The 16,904-nt window shown below is 46.8% G+C and overlaps 1 protein-coding gene across 2 annotated transcripts in view; it reads left to right on the top strand.

Annotated features, from left to right (window-relative positions):
- Positions 1–316: 316 nt before the first annotated feature.
- Positions 317–16,904, top strand: part of TRPV1 (transient receptor potential cation channel, subfamily V, member 1) — a 31,610-nt gene continuing 15,022 nt past the window's right edge. Inside the window, exons 1-11 of one of the 2 annotated variants that reach the window (XM_006863264.1) lie at positions 317–620; positions 2,543–2,703; positions 2,781–2,933; positions 3,370–3,510; positions 3,877–4,175; positions 5,735–5,914; positions 8,588–8,746; positions 10,023–10,115; positions 11,797–11,867; positions 14,148–14,313; positions 14,672–14,738. In XM_006863264.1, the coding sequence (XP_006863326.1) occupies positions 337–620; positions 2,543–2,703; positions 2,781–2,933; positions 3,370–3,510; positions 3,877–4,175; positions 5,735–5,914; positions 8,588–8,746; positions 10,023–10,115; positions 11,797–11,867; positions 14,148–14,313; positions 14,672–14,738 (1,774 nt within the window). In that variant the 5' untranslated portion in view covers positions 317–336. The remainder of the gene's footprint in view (positions 621–2,542; positions 2,704–2,780; positions 2,934–3,369; positions 3,511–3,876; positions 4,176–5,734; positions 5,915–8,587; positions 8,747–10,022; positions 10,116–11,796; positions 11,868–14,147; positions 14,314–14,671; positions 14,739–16,904) is intronic. The other variant, XM_006863265.1, reaches the window with a different exon arrangement.

Raw genomic sequence — 16,904 nt, 5'->3', positions numbered from 1 at the left:
AGAGCAGAACACTGGTATCATCTCTGCTCTGCAGATGAGACAACTGAGGTCCAGAGAAGAGGAAGTGTTCACCCAAGTCCCTCTGAGCCTGCTGACTCCATGCTGGGTGGCCTGTCTACTCTTGGGGTTGACTGTCAGTAGCTGATGATCAATTGGCTCACCCCCAGGGCCTCTGGGGTGGGTACAGTTCCAGCTTATTCACTACCCCTCACAGTCGTGGGTGAGGGGCTGGAGATAGCAGCCTCATAGGGGCCTTTGCAAGGAAGGCAAGTGGGGAACAAATCCCATCTTTGTGTCTGTTCACAGGCTGACTCGGGTCACAGAGGGTCTGGCAGGATGAAGAAATGGGGTAGCCCAGACTCAGAGAAGTCTGAGGACCTGCCTCAAGAAGCCACCTGCCCAGACCTTCAGGATGGCGATCCTAACTCTATGTCACCTCTAGCCAAGCCCCACGTTGTCACAGCCAGGAGCCGCCCCCGGCTCTTTGGGAAGGGTGATTCAGACGAGGCCTCCCATATGGACTGCTCTTGTGGGGAAGGTGAGCTTGCCTCCTGCCCAGCCATCACAGTTAGCCCTGTTGTCGTCATCCAGAGGCCTGGGGATGGCCACACCTGTGTCAGGTAAGTCTGCATCTGGAGCCTAGCCCTTTCCTGCCAGGAGCCTAACTGGCTCAGCTGGCTGTGGCCCCGGTCTTGGGGTGGGGGGGGAACCATGTGTTGTCTAGCTTCTGAGCTAAGAGTCATAAAGCCGGAGAGATAGGGAGGCTTCAGGGGACATCTGGTCAAGTGTCTGCATGCAGACAAGTGGTAAAATGGATCTGAGCTGTCAGCTTATTTCAGGGTGTTTGGGTGGTTCTGTAGGATCAGTACTAAACTGGGAACCACAAGGTCGGCAGTTCAAACCCACCACTGCTCCTTAGAAACCCTATACAGGGTCACTATGAGTCAAAACTAACTCGACAGCACTTAACACCAACAACAGCAACAAGAATGGTGCTGGGAGTCCTGGTGTGGCACTGCAGGATAAGCACTGGACTTCTAACTGTAAGGTCAGCCATTCAAAACCACCACCAGATCCTCAGACACCCTATGTAGGGTCATTATGAGTTAGAATAGACTTGGTGGCACTTAACAACAATAGTATAGTTCATATTAGGAATCCTGGTAATGTAGTGGGGACAAGTTGGGCTGCTAACCAAATGTCAGCAGTTCCATGGGAGAAAGAGGAGGTTTTCTGTTCCTATGAAGATTTACAGCTTCAGAAACTCTACCTAAGGTCAACGGGAGTCAGAATCAACCCTATGATGTGGGTTACAGTTCATATTGAGGAGCTCTGGTTGCACAGTGGCAATTGATCCTAAGCATCCAGTTCAAACCCACCAGTCACTCTGTGGGCAGTCTACTTCCTTAAAGATTGATAGTCTCTGGGTTTGGAGACTCAGAGCCACAGTCTTGGGGGGACATCTAGGTCAATTGGTATAACATAGTCCACAAAGACAATGTCCTACATCTTACTTTGGTGACTAATGACCAGGGCCTTAAAACCTTGCAAATAGCCATCTAAGATGAACTATGGGTCTCTCCCTGTCTGGAACAAAGAAGAGCAAAGGAAATCAAACACTCAAGGAAACAATGAGTCCAAAGATTCGTGGGCTGCACAAACCATAGCCTCCACTTCCCAGAGATCAGAAGAACTAGATGGTGCCCAGTTACCACTATTGACCACTCTCATCAGGATCACAGTAGAAGGTCCTAGACAGAAGGAGAACAAAAAAATGTAGAACAAAATGTGAAATCAGGCAAAAAACAAGACTTACTGGTCTAATAGAGATGGGTGGAACCCCTGAGACTGTGGCCTTCAGACACCCTTCAGGCCTGGAACTGAATCCACCCCAAAGTTCAACACCAAGGAGTAACATACAACATCAACCATACAAGTTCACAAGGGTGGCATTTGTCCCAGAACAAAACTCAGACGGCAGGAAGGGGCAGGAAAGGAGGACAAATGGAAATGGGGAACCAGGGAGGAAGTGGGAAAGGTGCTAATACTTTGAGGGGATTGTAGCCAATATCATGAAACAAAGTGTGTATACACTGTTGAATGGAAAGCTAATTTGATTTGTAAACTCCCACTTAAACTGCAATAAAAGGTTATAAAAGAGAGAGAGAGAGAGAGAGAGAGAGAGAGATATTTACGGCCTCGGAAGCCCTATGGAGTAGTTCTACTCTGCCCTATAGGGTACAGTGGGTGCAGTTCACATTGGGGTTCACTCTGCATTGTGCAATCCTATGGGTTTGAATTATACTAATGCCCTATGTACCATGGCAGTTTCATACAGATTAGCTTTACTGCCCTGAACATACCCTGTTCTCTCTATTCACCTCTCCTCCACCGGACCCCCGTTTTGCCTTCATGTCATGTTTCCCCACTTTTGGATTGCCTCTGAGTTTATCTGTGTTCCCTTGCCAACCTCTACAGGCCTCTCGGCAGAGGGAGGCTAAGTAAGGACTTGGGACCAGAGTGTTTCCCCGCCTGCCTATAGGCAGCTTTCCCAGGACTCTGTCACTGACGGGGTCGAGAAGATCCTGTACGATCGCAGGAGGATCTTTGAAGCCGTCGCTCAGAATAACTGTGAGGAACTGTCGAGCCTGCTGCTTTTCCTGAAGAAGAGCAAGAAGCACCTCATGCACAGCGAATTCAAAGGTGGGGCCCGTTCGCTAAGGGACGGTTCCTGGGAGGGCCCCCGCCACCGCGCATGCTCTGACTCTCATTTGTCACAGACCCTGAGACGGGGAAGACGTGTCTGCTGAAAGCCATGCTCAACCTACATGACGGACATAACGACACCATCCCCCTGCTCCTGGAGATTGCACGGCAGACCAACAGCTTGAAGGAACTGGTCAACGCCAGCTACACCGACAGCTACTACAAGGGTGAGGAGGTGGGCATGGTTCTGCCCCAACACACCTGCAACTAGCCTCTGAACGCCTTACTCCCTGCTGCTGACCCTGGGTCTCTTAGTCCTGGGGGTCCCTGTCTCTGCAACATGCTCACTTGGCATCTCAGTTGTAAGTGTCCTTGCCTCCCTCTCCCATCTGTCCTGGGAGGTCCTTGCCTTGTCCCTCCCCAGTTGGCATTTTCTGTCTCTGGAGGTCACTGCCTCTTTCCTTGACTGAAATACCAGTCTCTACGTTTGCCTTGGTGACTCTCCTGGCTCCCTTAGGGGATGCCGGACTATTGTCCTTCACTGGAGACTTGAAATGCTGCTGAGTTCCCCTGCAGTAGCTGCTGCCTGCCCTGGGCCCTTCCCCAGCACCTGTCTGGACACTCCCACAGAAGTATGGTCACAAAGCCAACTCATACTCACAGGCCAGACAGCACTTCACATTGCCATCGAGAGGCGGAACATGGCCCTGGTGACCCTCCTGGTGGAGAATGGGGCAGACGTCCAGGCGGCAGCCAATGGGGACTTCTTTAAGAAAATCAAAGGGCGGCCTGGCTTCTACTTTGGTAGGGAGACCATGTGGCTTTTAAACAGTTGTTAAGGGGAGACCGGAGTCCCTGGGTGGTGTAAAGGGTTAATATGAATGGCTAACTAAAAGATCGGAGGTTCATGTCCACCCAGAAGTGCCTCAGAAGAAAAACCTGACAATCTACTTCTGAAGTCAGCCACTGAAAACTCTGTGGAGCACGGTTCTACTCTGACATGCTTGGGGTTGCCTGGAGTCAGAAATGAATCCATAGTAACTGGTTATTGGCTAAGGGAAAACTAGGGTGGATACGGGAGTTGGCAGCCTCTTAGTTCAGGGAGAGCCCAGCCCAATTCCCAAGGAACTCTGGCCGTGTGTCCAGCTCTGTGCCTTGTATTGGCTGCAGGTGAGCTGCCACTCTCTCTGGCTGCATGTACCAACCAGCTGGGCATTGTGAAGTTCCTGCTACAGAACTCCTGGCAGCCGGCAGACATCTGTGCTCGGGACTCGGTGGGCAACACAGTGCTGCATGCCCTAGTGGAGGTGGCCGACAACACGACTGATAACACCAAGTTTGTGACGAGCATGTACAACGAGATTCTCATCCTGGGGGCCAAGCACCACCCAACGCTGAAGCTGGAGGAACTCATCAACAAGAAGGGGCTGACGCCCCTGGCTCTGGCTGCTGGCAGCGGGAAGATTGGGGTGGGGCTCTCAGCAGGGATGGGGTGTGTGGGAAAGGCCTGCCTGCCTCACTGCTGTGCCTGTGCCCCACTCTATGAAGCTGTTTGTATTAACTCCAGCTTGGAGGGTTGGGACAGGGGCCAGTCAAATAAGTCAGAGACACTGGGAAGAGCTGAAAGAACGGAGTGTCTGAACTCAGCTCTGAGCATCACAGATATGGCACAGGTCGGGGAGGGGATATTGGGGCTTGAGGGTAGGGACAGAGTGACATAGAAAAGGGAGCTGTGATGTTTTTTCCAGGACAGGAGAAAACACTTTTTAGGTGATGCAAGGAGAGTTTGGGGTAGTGAGTCTGTGGATGATGTCAGCTCATGGAAAGTGGATGGTAGGGTTGGGCTGTTGGGAGTTAATTGGGGAGGGGGCGTCTTACTATCAGGGCATCTGGAAGTTCTTTCTTGCTCATACTGAGCCTAATCTTAGGATGAAGTTGCTGTTGGTTGCTGTTGAGTGGCTCCCAAGTCATGCCAACCCCACGCACAGGAGAACAAAATATTGCCTGGTTCCGCATCATCCCCGTGATTGGTTGCAGATGCGACCACTGTGATCCATGGGGTTTTTGTTAGCTGGTTTCAGAAGTAAATTGTTAGTCCTTTCCTTCGAGTCCACCTTAGTCTGGAAGTTCTGCTGAAACCTGCTCGACATCATAGCAACTCGCAAATCTTCACTTGCAAACCATAGATGAATGGTGGTTGTTTATGAGAAGCACTGGCCAGGAATCGAACCGGGGCCTTTTGCATTGTTATGGTTGCTAAGTGCTGTGGAGTCAGTTGTGACTCATAGTAATTCTGTGCAGGGTTTCTGAGGAGCGACTGGAGGGTTTGAACTGCCAACCTTGCGGTTAGCAGTTCAGTGCTTATCCTACATTTTTGTTGTTGTTAAGTGCTGTCCAGTCAATTCCAATTCATATTGACCCTATATAGGGTTTCCAAGGAGCAGCTGGTAGGTTTGAACTGTTGACTTTGTGGTTCGCAGTCCAGTGCTGGTCCTGTAGCACCACACCAGGAACCCTTAACCTATAAAGTAGTTAGGTGCCGTGCAGTCGGTTCCGACTCATAGCGACCCTATATATAGGGTTTCCAAGGCTGTAAATCTTTACATGAGCAGAAAGCCTCATCTTTCTCCCATGGAACAGCTGGTTGTTTCGACTGCTGACCTTGAGGTTAGCAGCCCGACTTGTAACCACTACAGGATTCTACCACTGAACCTGGAGTTATGAGCTTGATTTCAGTTCTTAGATTGACTTTGTTGATGTCCTTCTAGTTCTTGAGGTTTTCTAGAATGGCCGTGCACTGTGACATGGTGGAGTTGAGGAGATCCCAATGTGACTAGGTGATGGGTATCAGTGTCTGCCGTTGGGGTCTGAGGCAGTGGGCAGGTTGATATTGATGATGGTCGGGAGGCAGCTGCATGAGGGTTAATATCTCTCCTGGATGGGGTCTCTGACTGGGCTTGGAAGTAGAGTTATTCTGGAAGCAGGGCTGGTGGCCTGGTGGCTAATGGGCTCTTGATTCTGGTGGCAGGTGTTGGCCTATATTCTCCAGAGGGAGATCCAGGAGCCCGAGTGTAGACACCTGTCGAGGAAGTTCACCGAGTGGGCCTATGGACCTGTGCACTCCTCGCTCTACGACCTGTCCTGCATCGACACTTGTGAGAAGAACTCAGTGCTGGAGGTGATCGCCTACAGCAGCAGTGAGACCCCTGTGAGTGCACCCTGTCACCCACCAACTGTTCCCAGCCCCTCGTCCAGCTCGGCCTTTGCTTCTCATCCACTAAAACCCACTTCTCCAGGCCTCAGCCTGGAGTATCATTGCTCTGTTCCTTCTCCTGAGTGTTTTCCGTAATCATCCAAACAATATATGTGATTATAGTCTCATAAAAATTGATATAGTTCAGTAGAACACAGACAAAAAAGAACACTCTTTTGTACCGTATTAAAAAAATGTATAGTTTCATTACATTTCCATAAATGAGATCATACTAATGCACAGTGAAAACAATCAGTTTTTTTCTCTTAATGACATATCTTGTAGATAGTTTTGTTTCTGTACCCATGGGTTTGCCTCACTAAAAAGAAAAAGAAAAAAATGCCGCGTAGTATTCCATAGAAGGACTAGGAAATGCTACAGAAGGACATTCAAGTTATGTCTAGTTTTTTTGCTACTTCAGTGCTGTAGGCCACTTAGCATGTTTGAGTATTTTTCTATGATGCCTAGAATTCAAATTGCTAAGTCAAAAAGTATGTACATTTTAATTGTCATCATCAAATTGTTCTTCAGAATGTGTGTGCATTGTACACACACATGTGTACCACCAGTGGTACACGTCTATCCTTGACAACCTGGGTGTTATCTGCCTTTCTTTCCCTCTTCCCTCTCTCCCTTGGTTTTTATTCAAAGTGTTGTACATCCAAGGAGCCAAACATGCCATCTCACTGATACCTTAATCTTCATTTTCTTGATTTCTAAGAGATTGTGCATCTCATCCTTTTTTGGTTTATAGATGCTCTCTGTCTATAATGACTTTATCCCTTATCTATTGTATACACTGCAAATATTTTATTTCTCCCATCTGCCTCCTGTCTTTGAATTTTGTTGATGGCTTCATTTGCTTTCATTATGACAGAGTCAAGTTGGTCATTCTCATTGTTTACAGATTCTATGCCTTGTGTCTTGCTTGTTGTTGTTGTTGTTATGTGCCATTGAGTCGGTTCCGACCCATAGCGACCCTATACAGGGTTTCCGAGGGTGTAAATCTTTACGGGAGTAGAAAGCCTCATCTTTCTCCCGCGGAGCGGCTGGTAGTTTCGAACTGCTGACCTTAAGGTTCACAGCCCGATTCGTAACCACTACGCTACCAGAGCTCCTTGTTTACAGATTCTATGCCTTGTGTCTTGCTTAGGAAGGCCATTTTCACTGTAATATGTCACATACATCCTTCAATAGTTTCTTTGAACTTTGTAATAGGTATTTTATGTTTTACTCTTTAACTTATCTAGAATTTATTTTTGTGTGCGTGTGAGTTAGGCATCTAAAGTAGTCCCTTATTTCCAAATGAATATTCCAGTACCAGTCTCTGAGTAGTCTGTACTTTCACCACTGATTTGGAAGGGCACCGGCTCTTTTCCCTCTTTGCAAGGAGATACTCCCAGCTACTTAGGGATACTTGGGAGCTGGAGTCTGAGATGTTATCTCAGAGACTGAAGGACTGCCACATAACCATTTTAAAAAAAATTATTGAGGTAAAAATATAAGGGATTCCACTAAACAACTCACTCAATCTGTAGGTCAAATTTGAAATAATTGACATTTTAGTAATATTAAGTGTTTTCTTCTGCCTTAATTTTATTTATTTTGTTGTTGCTGTTGCAAACATACACAGAAAAGCATCCACCAATGTAAATTTCTACACGTAGTTTAGTGACACTGATCTCGTTCTGAGAGTTGTACAATCATTCAAATCCTCCTTTTTTATATAGTTCCTCTCTGATTATATGAAGTCATCTTAGTATTCTGAAGGCTCTTAAGGCTAGGAGAGCAGATTTGTTCTGGGGCCCTAGAGGACAGATCCAGAACCACTGGTAGGAAGTGAAAAAGACCAATTTTATTCCAAAGAATAACTGTACCCACATTTAGTGTCTTTTAACAGGCTTCTTGAAATAGCAAGGAACTTCCTATACTCAAATATATTCAGGAAGACACGGAAGAGGAACTTGTTGGGGGGGATCTGAAACCTGGGCTGGAGTTATCTAATTTCAGCTTACTGGGGACTAGAACGTTTACAAAGATCTCCTGCATATTCAACTTTTGCCCCAAAGCAGACATGAAATCCCATCCCCTGCAGAAAGGCTTCCTAGTTCTCTTTACCTTATGCATACAGAATTGCCACTCTTGCCTTGATAGCTTGCCTAACCCAGGGCTGGAAAACAGAGAAACAAGGAAACCGGAGGCGTGCCCTTAGCCCCTCCCCAAAGGGAATTTTGTTAGGCTCTTCTGGCGCCAGCCTTTCATATTGTGGGAATAATAAGGATGTAGGCTCTCAGGAATGAGTTAGTAGAGATAATGGGCACCAAATGTTGGGCAGCGTTTAAAAATCAGAGGGCATGTAGAGCTCCTCCAATTTAACCCCTCATGGGGAACTGAAGCTGGAGGGCTGGGTCCTGCATGGAGTCATGGCAAAACTGTGCCCAGCCCCTAGACACTACTGCCCACCAGGTCTGGTCACTGTGACCTGCAACTGCTCCACAGGCCGAAGTTGTGCTTGGGTGTGTATGGAAGAAGTCAGTGTGCAGAGACCCGCTGGCCACTGGCTGATGAGGCCATGGAAGGTGGTTCCTGGTGGGGCTAGTGAACCTCACCTCTGTTTTCTCCCCTTAGAATCGCCATGACATGCTTTTGGTGGAGCCGCTGAACCGACTCCTGCAGGACAAGTGGGACAGATTTGTCAAGTGTATCTTCTACTTCAACTTCTTCGTCTACTTTCTGTATATGATTGTCTTCACCACGGCTGCCTACCACAGGCCTGTGGATGGCTTGGTGCGGCCTGAGGCACATGCCTTGGAAGCGGGAGGGAGGGGCATGGATATTCCTGAGACACAGGTTCTGCCCTGGCCAGTGTTGCTGGAGGGATTCAAGGACCACCCAGAGGTCCTTATATCCCTGTGCATGGCTTCTCCTCTCTCAGGTTCTCCTGGTGACCTTCCCCTTGCCTGTTCTCAGTCCCTCTCATCTAGTCTGGTGACTTGACAGGGCCAAACCAGCAGCACCTAGAGAGCATTAGGGTAGAAAGATGGAGGATCTAGGACCCGGGGACTGGGTACCCACAGGGCCAGAGATAGTAGAAGCCATGATCCCTTTGCTATCTTACTCAGCTGCTCTCTTCAGTCCCCTTATTTACTCTATCACTCATTCCTCATTGCCTGGACATATGCATCTGGGCCAGGTCCTGGACCATCCTGAGCTGGATTTACCACTGGAGACCAGACTTCTTCCTAATCAGAAACTTGAGTTCCATCCAATACCAAACCACGTCCTTTCCACTCAGTACCCAGGGCATTTCACTTACTGCCTTTATTTCCAGAGTATTTTGCTGATCAGTTTGGTTCGAAAACTCAATTTCATGATTAGGTGAGACCCGATTTCTGATCTAATGCATCAGACTGAAAACTCGTTTGAACTGCAAGTTCAGTGGTTCAAGCTCACCAGCTGCTCCTTGGAAACCCTATACAGGATTGCTATGGGTCGTAATTGACTCGACGGCATTTCACAACAACAACAACTAAAGCTATTTATTGGTTTTGTTTCAAGATAAAAAGAGTGATATTCTAATAAGCCAGTCTAATGAACTGCCTGTTGTTGAGTCAATTCTGACTCATAGCGACCCCATGTGTATGCTAAACTGGCAAAAAAATTCCACTTCAGAAAATAGTGGCTGAAAACACAAGAACGTGGCCCTTGTGTCATGGATTGGAAGCCTGGACAGTCCTGTTTGCTATGGGCTATGGGAGCAGTAGGATTCTCATGGGTCTGTAAAGTGCCTCCAGTTGTCCTCTCCTTGCAGCCATGTAGAGATCAGGGAAGCAGCATTGGAAGGGTGCTCCTTCAGGCCCCTGGAGCAATCAGGCCTGACAGGGTGGCCCCTTCCAGGTGTCCTCACAACACATTATCTTGACCCATGTGTCTTTTTCTCCCAATAGAGGCTGAGCCTCTGGGGTAGGGGCTGGGCTCTTAATCACAGGGCTTGGCACCTGGTAAATGTTTATCTAAGGAATGAATGAGTGAACGGAGTCACCAACTTCTCTGTATCTTGCAGCCTCCCTTTCAGATGAACAGCACCCAGGATTATTTCCGAGTCACTGGAGAGATTCTGTCTGTATCAGGGGGAGTCTACTTTTTTTTCCGAGGGGTAAGCATTCCTTTCCACTCCCTGATCACCAAAACTCAAAGCCAGGAGCATTGCTCATTGCTCACTTGCATTTTTCTTCATCAGACACCAGATGAGGAGCTGAGAGGCATACCATTAAGTTGAGAGCCCATCTGCCTTTTAGAACTGGGGTGGGGCTGTCCAGTGGTTCCCCACAGACAGTCTCTCTGAGATAAGGTAGCCTAGACTTTGGAGATGGGGTCTCCATGGAATGTAAAATTTAATTCTAGAAGTTGAGTGGAAATCTATTTATTTATCCAAACAGTCCTCTAACTGTTATAACAATGAAAGAAATCTGCATGCATATTGGAGCATTTTATTTTAACTAAAAACTCACGTATGTGCATATTCCTCAGCCTTTCTTCTAATGTATAAGCTGTCTTTTCTTCGAGTGTGGGGCCACTGTAGTTTCTCATCATCTTTCTTGTAAAAGTCACACCTATAATGCATCATTAGGATATCTTGTTTCAGCTTCTTTAAAGAAAAGCAAGAATTTAGACACATATGAAGAAATCTGAATGCAGAATTGGAGATTGGCGTGATTTTTTTTAAACCTCCCAATCTTTTTAAGGAGCTTTGGTAGCGTAGTGGTTATGAGTCAGTCTGCTAACTTCAAGGTCAGCAGTTCGAAACTACCAGTGGTTCCGTGGGAGAAAGATGAGGCTTTCTGCTCCCGTAAAGATTTACAGCCTCAGAAACCCTATGCAGGGTCTCTATGAGTTGGAACCGACTCCATGGCACATAACCACCACCATCAATCTTTTTAGTTGAAACGATGCCCAGTTACTGTTTTTAGTGACTCACTTTTATTGAGTCTTTGATGGAACTATGTTTTTACAGAACCAACGATCTTCTTTTCATACTTATAGCTTACATTATAGCAATAAATTATGGAATTTCAGCAGCAAATGTGGCTGACAGCAAAGTGTTCTTGGCAAAGGTGGGATGAACTAATGGGAGGCAGCAGGAGCGTGTGGGAGTCAGGGTGAGGAACTCCTGGCTGTCAGTGTTCTGTGAGCCAGTCAGAATGTTTCCAGGGAGTGTCAAATGTTGGTTAATCTGGTGGGTCCCTGAGCGATGCAAATGATTAAGTGCTCTACTACTAACCAAAAGATGGGTGGTTTGACCCAGAGGTGCCTCTGAAGAAAGACCTGGCAATCTGCTACCAAAAACCCTATGGACCAATCCTACGCTGAAACGTATGAGGTCTCCATGAGTTAGAATTGACTGGAAAGCAGCTGATACATTTAGTAGAGGCTGGTTAAAAGCATTTTTTATTGTAATGCATATTTCTTAAGGAACATTAGGGGCAGGGGGAAGACATGTAAATAAGAAAACAATGCCGAATTCCCATCATTCAAATGTAGCAATTGATAACATTTTAATGATTTTCTTTCCTGTGTCTGCTGCTGGATGTAGTTGAAATTCCACTATTTTTTTCTGTTTTTAAAATCTCTTCTGACATCACATTATCTCATGTCACATTATCCCATTACCCTGACCCGTACTTGTTCTCTCTTAATAATCATTGCTTAATAATGCACCCCCAACACCTCCACACACCGCTTGTCCCAATATGGGGTCACGAGGAAGCATTCCCAGCACTCACCACTTAGCCACATGGACCGTTTCCTGGGACTGTGCCATCTCTGTTTATCTGCAGATTCAGTATTTCCTGCGCAGGAGACCTTCGCTGAAGATCTTGTTTGTGGACAGCTACAGCGAGATACTTTTGTAAGTGGCACTTGGACTCTCACGACTCTGCAGCAGCCAGCATCTTTCGGTCCAGTCCTGGGGTGACAAAAACAGTCAGGCCCTCAGTGAGCATGTGGAATGAATGATGGGAAGCACTCAGTAAACTGTTTTTTCCTTTTCTTTTACTTATTAGAAAACACACACATAGTTTTATTTATTTTTGGTGTTGTTGAGAATATGCACAGCAAAACCTGCAGCAATTTAATAATTTCTCCATGTACTCTTCAGTAACATTGATTGCATTCTTTGAATTGTGCAATCTTTCTCATCCTCCTTTTCTGAGTGGCTCCTCTCCCACTAACATAGATTCATTACCCTCTAAGGTTCCTATCTCATCTTTTGAGTTACTATTGTCATAGTTCTCACCATGGGAGAAAGATGAGGCTTTCTGCTTCCGCAAAGATTTGCAGCCTTGGAAGCCCTATACGGGGTTGCTATAAGTTGGAACCTACCTGATAGCACTTAACAACAAACAACGCTAGTTCTTAAAAGAGCATAATACTCAAGGCAGATATTCTTTCACTAGTCAGGCTAAACTATTGTTTGGTGCTAAGAAGACTTTAGGGGATGATTTTGGTTTAAGGTTAAAGATGATCTCAGGGCAAAATTGTAGTTCATCGAACCTTCATGAATCCAGGATGTCTGGAGTCTGTGAGAATTTGAAATGCTGTTCTGTGTTTTTTCCCTTTTGATCAGGAATCTTCTATGGGTTCGTTGATCCAAATGGTAATGGTAGTTGGGCACCATCTAGTTCTTCTGGTCTCAGGGCAAAAGAGGCAGCTGCTCATGGAGGCAATTAGCCACACATTTCATATCCTCCTCCTATTCAGGAATTTCCTTTTTCCTCTGTTGTAGTAAACATTTGTTGGATGAATGAGTATGGGTGCCCACTCTAAACCAGGTACTGGGGACTGCCAGACCTGACGATCATATCCCAGGGGCACTATTGACATTTTGGACCAGATAACTCTTTCTTGGGACTCCAGGTATGGCATTGTAGGATCAGCACTGGACTGAGAACCACAAGGTCAGCAGTTCAAACCCACCAACTGCTCCTCAGAAACCCTGTACAGGGCTGCTATGAGTCAGAATCGACTTGATGACACTTAACAACAACAACAACCCTTTGTTGTGGGAGACTGTAGGATGTTTAATACTCAAGGCAGATACGTTTTTCTGGCCTCTACCATCTCTGGCCTCTACCCACTAGACACCAGTAGTACTCACCACTCGGTCTCCCAGCCCTGACAACCAGATACCTCCCTGGAGCACTACCCTGGATTGATAACCACTGCTTCAGGAGGAGACAGATAAGTACAGACAATGTGGATGTTATGGGGCAATGCCTTCCTACATAACATAAGCCCGGAGCCTCTGAGGCCAACATGCAAAGGAGGCTTTCAAATAGGATGGGCCTGCTCCTTCCTTCATCCCCGGAGCCTCTCTTCATTCCTGGCAAGTGTAAGGAATTGATTTTTTGATCCGATTGCAGTTAACTTGTCCCTAGAGATCACAAGCCTCATCCTTTCTTCCCAGTCTTCAGATGCCTACATTTTAGCTTCAGAGGGCAAATTCAAGGGGTATGCTCAAGGGGGAGACTTGGTAGGAGGCCACACTGAACAAGGAGACCTGGGATGAGCAAGTAGAGGAGGGATTGTTGAGCCGACCGATCATAGGGCCATGCCCTCCTCTTGCTCCAGTGCTCCTACCTGGGTGGGCCTCAGGGGTCTGCTTCTGAGTTTGAGCACAGGACCAGCAGACCCACGTTGTGACTTGTTCAGGAGAGAATGACCTGCCCTGCCTCATGGGCCCAGGGCTCCTAGTTATCTGTTGCCCAGTGATGCCATTGTTTTTGGGGTCTGGACAGAGAGGCTGTTGGGGCTAAAACAGCATTTCTCAACCCCCTTTTCATTGTCCCTTCTCCTAAGGAACCTTTGTAGACATTTTCTGTCTAAACCCCCTTTGGAATTTTAATAGCACAAATATACTGTATATCTGTTTATGTTCTTTGTTTGCCTCTGTGCTTTGTACAAATTAAGAGCGAGTCGTTTTACAGCCCAGACCAATGTTGGCCCTTTTGGGAATGATATTGCCCGTACTGAGTAAGCTCTGGCTATAGGGTAGACCAATCTGAGCTCCAGCGTGGCTTGAGTCTGTGACTCTGAAGGATGACCTAGGTGGTCTGAAGTCTCTGTGTTTGTGGGGCCAGTGGGCTTCCCGGATGCCCTCTGACAGTGTTTCTTGTCCCTCCACCCTCAGCTTTCTACAGTCTGTGTTCATGCTAGGGACCGTGGTGCTGTACTTCAGCCAGCGCAAGGAGTACGTGGCCTCCATGGTGTTTTCCTTGGCCATGGGCTGGACCAACATGCTCTACTACACCCGTGGCTTCCAGCAGATGGGCATCTATGCTGTTATGATCGAGAAGGTAGGTGAGACCCTCAGAGAACCTTGTTGAGACTGAATGTGTGAGCTCCCAACTCTCTGTATTATATCTGTGGAGGTGCCATTCTCAGGCAATCTAGTCTGAGACCAGGTGTGGAGACTCACCTGAAACTTGAGGCCTCTGTGTACCAGACCCTCCTAGAACTGAAGACGTAAGGGGGAGGGAGCGGTGTGACACCTGAGCTTAAAAACACCTCAACAAAACATCCAGCATGTTCTCCAATTCCATTTGGGTTCAAGATGAACCGTCAGGCTACTGGAGTTCTGACCTGCCACTCATTTCCTCCTGCCTGGGCTCTTTGGGTCTGATGTGACTCTGACAGAGCTCCTCTCTCCTGCAGATGATCCTGAGAGACCTGTGCCGTTTCATGTTTGTCTACCTAGTTTTCTTGTTCGGGTTTTCCACAGGTAATGTGTTTGGTCAGGGCTGGTACGAGGGCACGGGCTCCGCCTCACCTCAATTTCCTGGCAGCTCCGTCAGGAAGTGGGTGGGGAGGAGCCAAGTGGAGTCCATGGGTGTGTGTTTGTTGTGGCTGGTGAATGGTTGCAGGTGACAGAAGTGATGTACAAAGAACAAGCTGAAATGAGCGCAACTTGGAAATGTGATTTATAAAATGCCTTAAGTAATTTTTGAGGCAGCTTGTCTGTGGTATACCTGCCTTTTGGGTTAATTTTCTTCTTTTAAACTTTTAATTTATTTTGACATGATTTTAAAATTAAAGAAAAGTTGCAGGAATAATACAAATAACTTGTCTATGGTGTTGTTGTTATGTGCCGTGGAGTTGGTTCCGACTCATAGCGACCCTGCACAGGGTTTCCGAGGCTGTAAATCTTTATGGGAGCAGAAAGCCTCATCTTTCTCCTGCGGAACAGCTGGTAGTTTTGAACTGCTGACCTTGAGGTTTGCAGCCTGATTCGTAACCACGATGCTACCAGAACTTCTCTATATATTTGTAAAACTGGCGACTTGTTGTCAGACATCCTTGTCTAACTTCACAAGGGAATCGTGGTCACCGTCAGCCCAAGGCTGATTCCTGTGTGGTGGAGGTCAGACAGACAGACCTCTTCTCTACAACCTTTTCACCAATTCTGACACCAGTGGTTCCTCTCACAGCACTCCCGACTTCTCCTCTGGGTTTGAGAATTAGTTGCAGGGGCCACACAGAACTCACAGACCATTCTCACAGGTAGGGGGTTTATTAGGGAAATAGCAGGTTACAACTTGGGCTAAGGATGCCCAGACTACAACTGTGGATCAGGGTCAGGAAGCATGTAGGCAAAGTTTCCTTTCTTCAGTGCAGGGCAGCCCTCTCAGCTCCTCTCAGCCAGGAAGGGTTTCTCTCTGTCTTCTGAGAACAGGCTCATCTCAGCCCCCTCAGAACAGCCTCCCTGTGGCCCTCAGCTCTTGACCCTGCTTGGGCAAGTGTTACAAAGCTCTTTAGTTCTACTGATAATGCCCCCACCGGCACCCCACTCTGCCAGCAGTTTTCTTGCCTGAAGGAGCTCAGCTCTCTCGCTCCATGGGCTGGTCTGACTACTGTAGCTGCCTCACCATCTGAGTCAGTTTCTTGGTTCTGCCGTCATTGTTTCTCTGCCACTCGCTTCTGCTTATAGCTACTTCTTGCTGTCTTTGGTGTTATAATTCTCTGTTTCAGTGCAGGGACCCTGGCTGCAAAGGATGTTCACCACTCTTAGCTCTGCTTCTTATTCTGTGGTGGTAATGAGATACCCACTCTTCTCTGAAATTGGCTCTCTTTTAAGCCTAGCAGAATGGCAAAACTGACCAATCCCCCTTGTTTGTGTTATTAGGATGCTATCTGAGCCCCTTAAATATTCCACTCAATCATTTTGTGGTAGTCACAGAACTATGCATGGTTTGAAGAACCATACAAAAGAATTCACTGCACCACAACACTTTACTGAAGTTCTATGTTTTCTGTATTGCCCCCTCTCTTTGTAGCCTCCATTTTTGTTAAGTACAGACATAATTGACCTTTTACCCCTAGCTACTTCAGTGTGTGTCTCCTAATAACAAAGCTATTTTCTTTCATTAGCGCAGTACAGTGATCAAAATCAGGACATTAGCATCAATGATAATAGCTTACAGACCTGATTCATATTTCACCAATTGTTTTAACGTCTTTTACAGAAAGTGGAAATGCTGGATCACGTATTACGTTACAGTTGCATTTCACTGTGGTGCCGCTTTAGTTTCTTCTAATCTGGAGCAACTCCTCAATGTCTTCTTGACTTCCATGACCTTAGCTTTTTTTTTTAATTTAAGGTTTTTATTGTGGATTGAGTGAAAGTTTACAGGGCAGATCATCAGTTTTACATTCAACAAATCATACCCCTTGTTTCATACAATGATTATAATCCCCTCCATGTACCATCAGTTAACAGTATTTCTCTCTATTCACTTTAGGTTTTTTTTTTTAAACAAAATTTGTTGTTGTTGTTATGTGCCATGGAGTCGGAACCGACTCATAGCGACCCTGTACAGGGTTTCCGAGGGTGTAAATCTTTACGGGAGTAGAAAGCCTCATCTTTCTCCCGCGGAGCAGCTGGTAGTTT

The sequence above is a fragment of the Chrysochloris asiatica genome, unplaced genomic scaffold (assembly GCF_000296735.1).
Source record: "Chrysochloris asiatica unplaced genomic scaffold, ChrAsi1.0 scaffold00054, whole genome shotgun sequence".
NCBI classification, from domain to species: Eukaryota; Metazoa; Chordata; class Mammalia; order Afrosoricida; family Chrysochloridae; genus Chrysochloris; species Chrysochloris asiatica.
The sequence above is the reverse complement of the archived record's forward strand: the minus strand, read 5'-3'. Positions and strand labels throughout refer to the sequence as shown.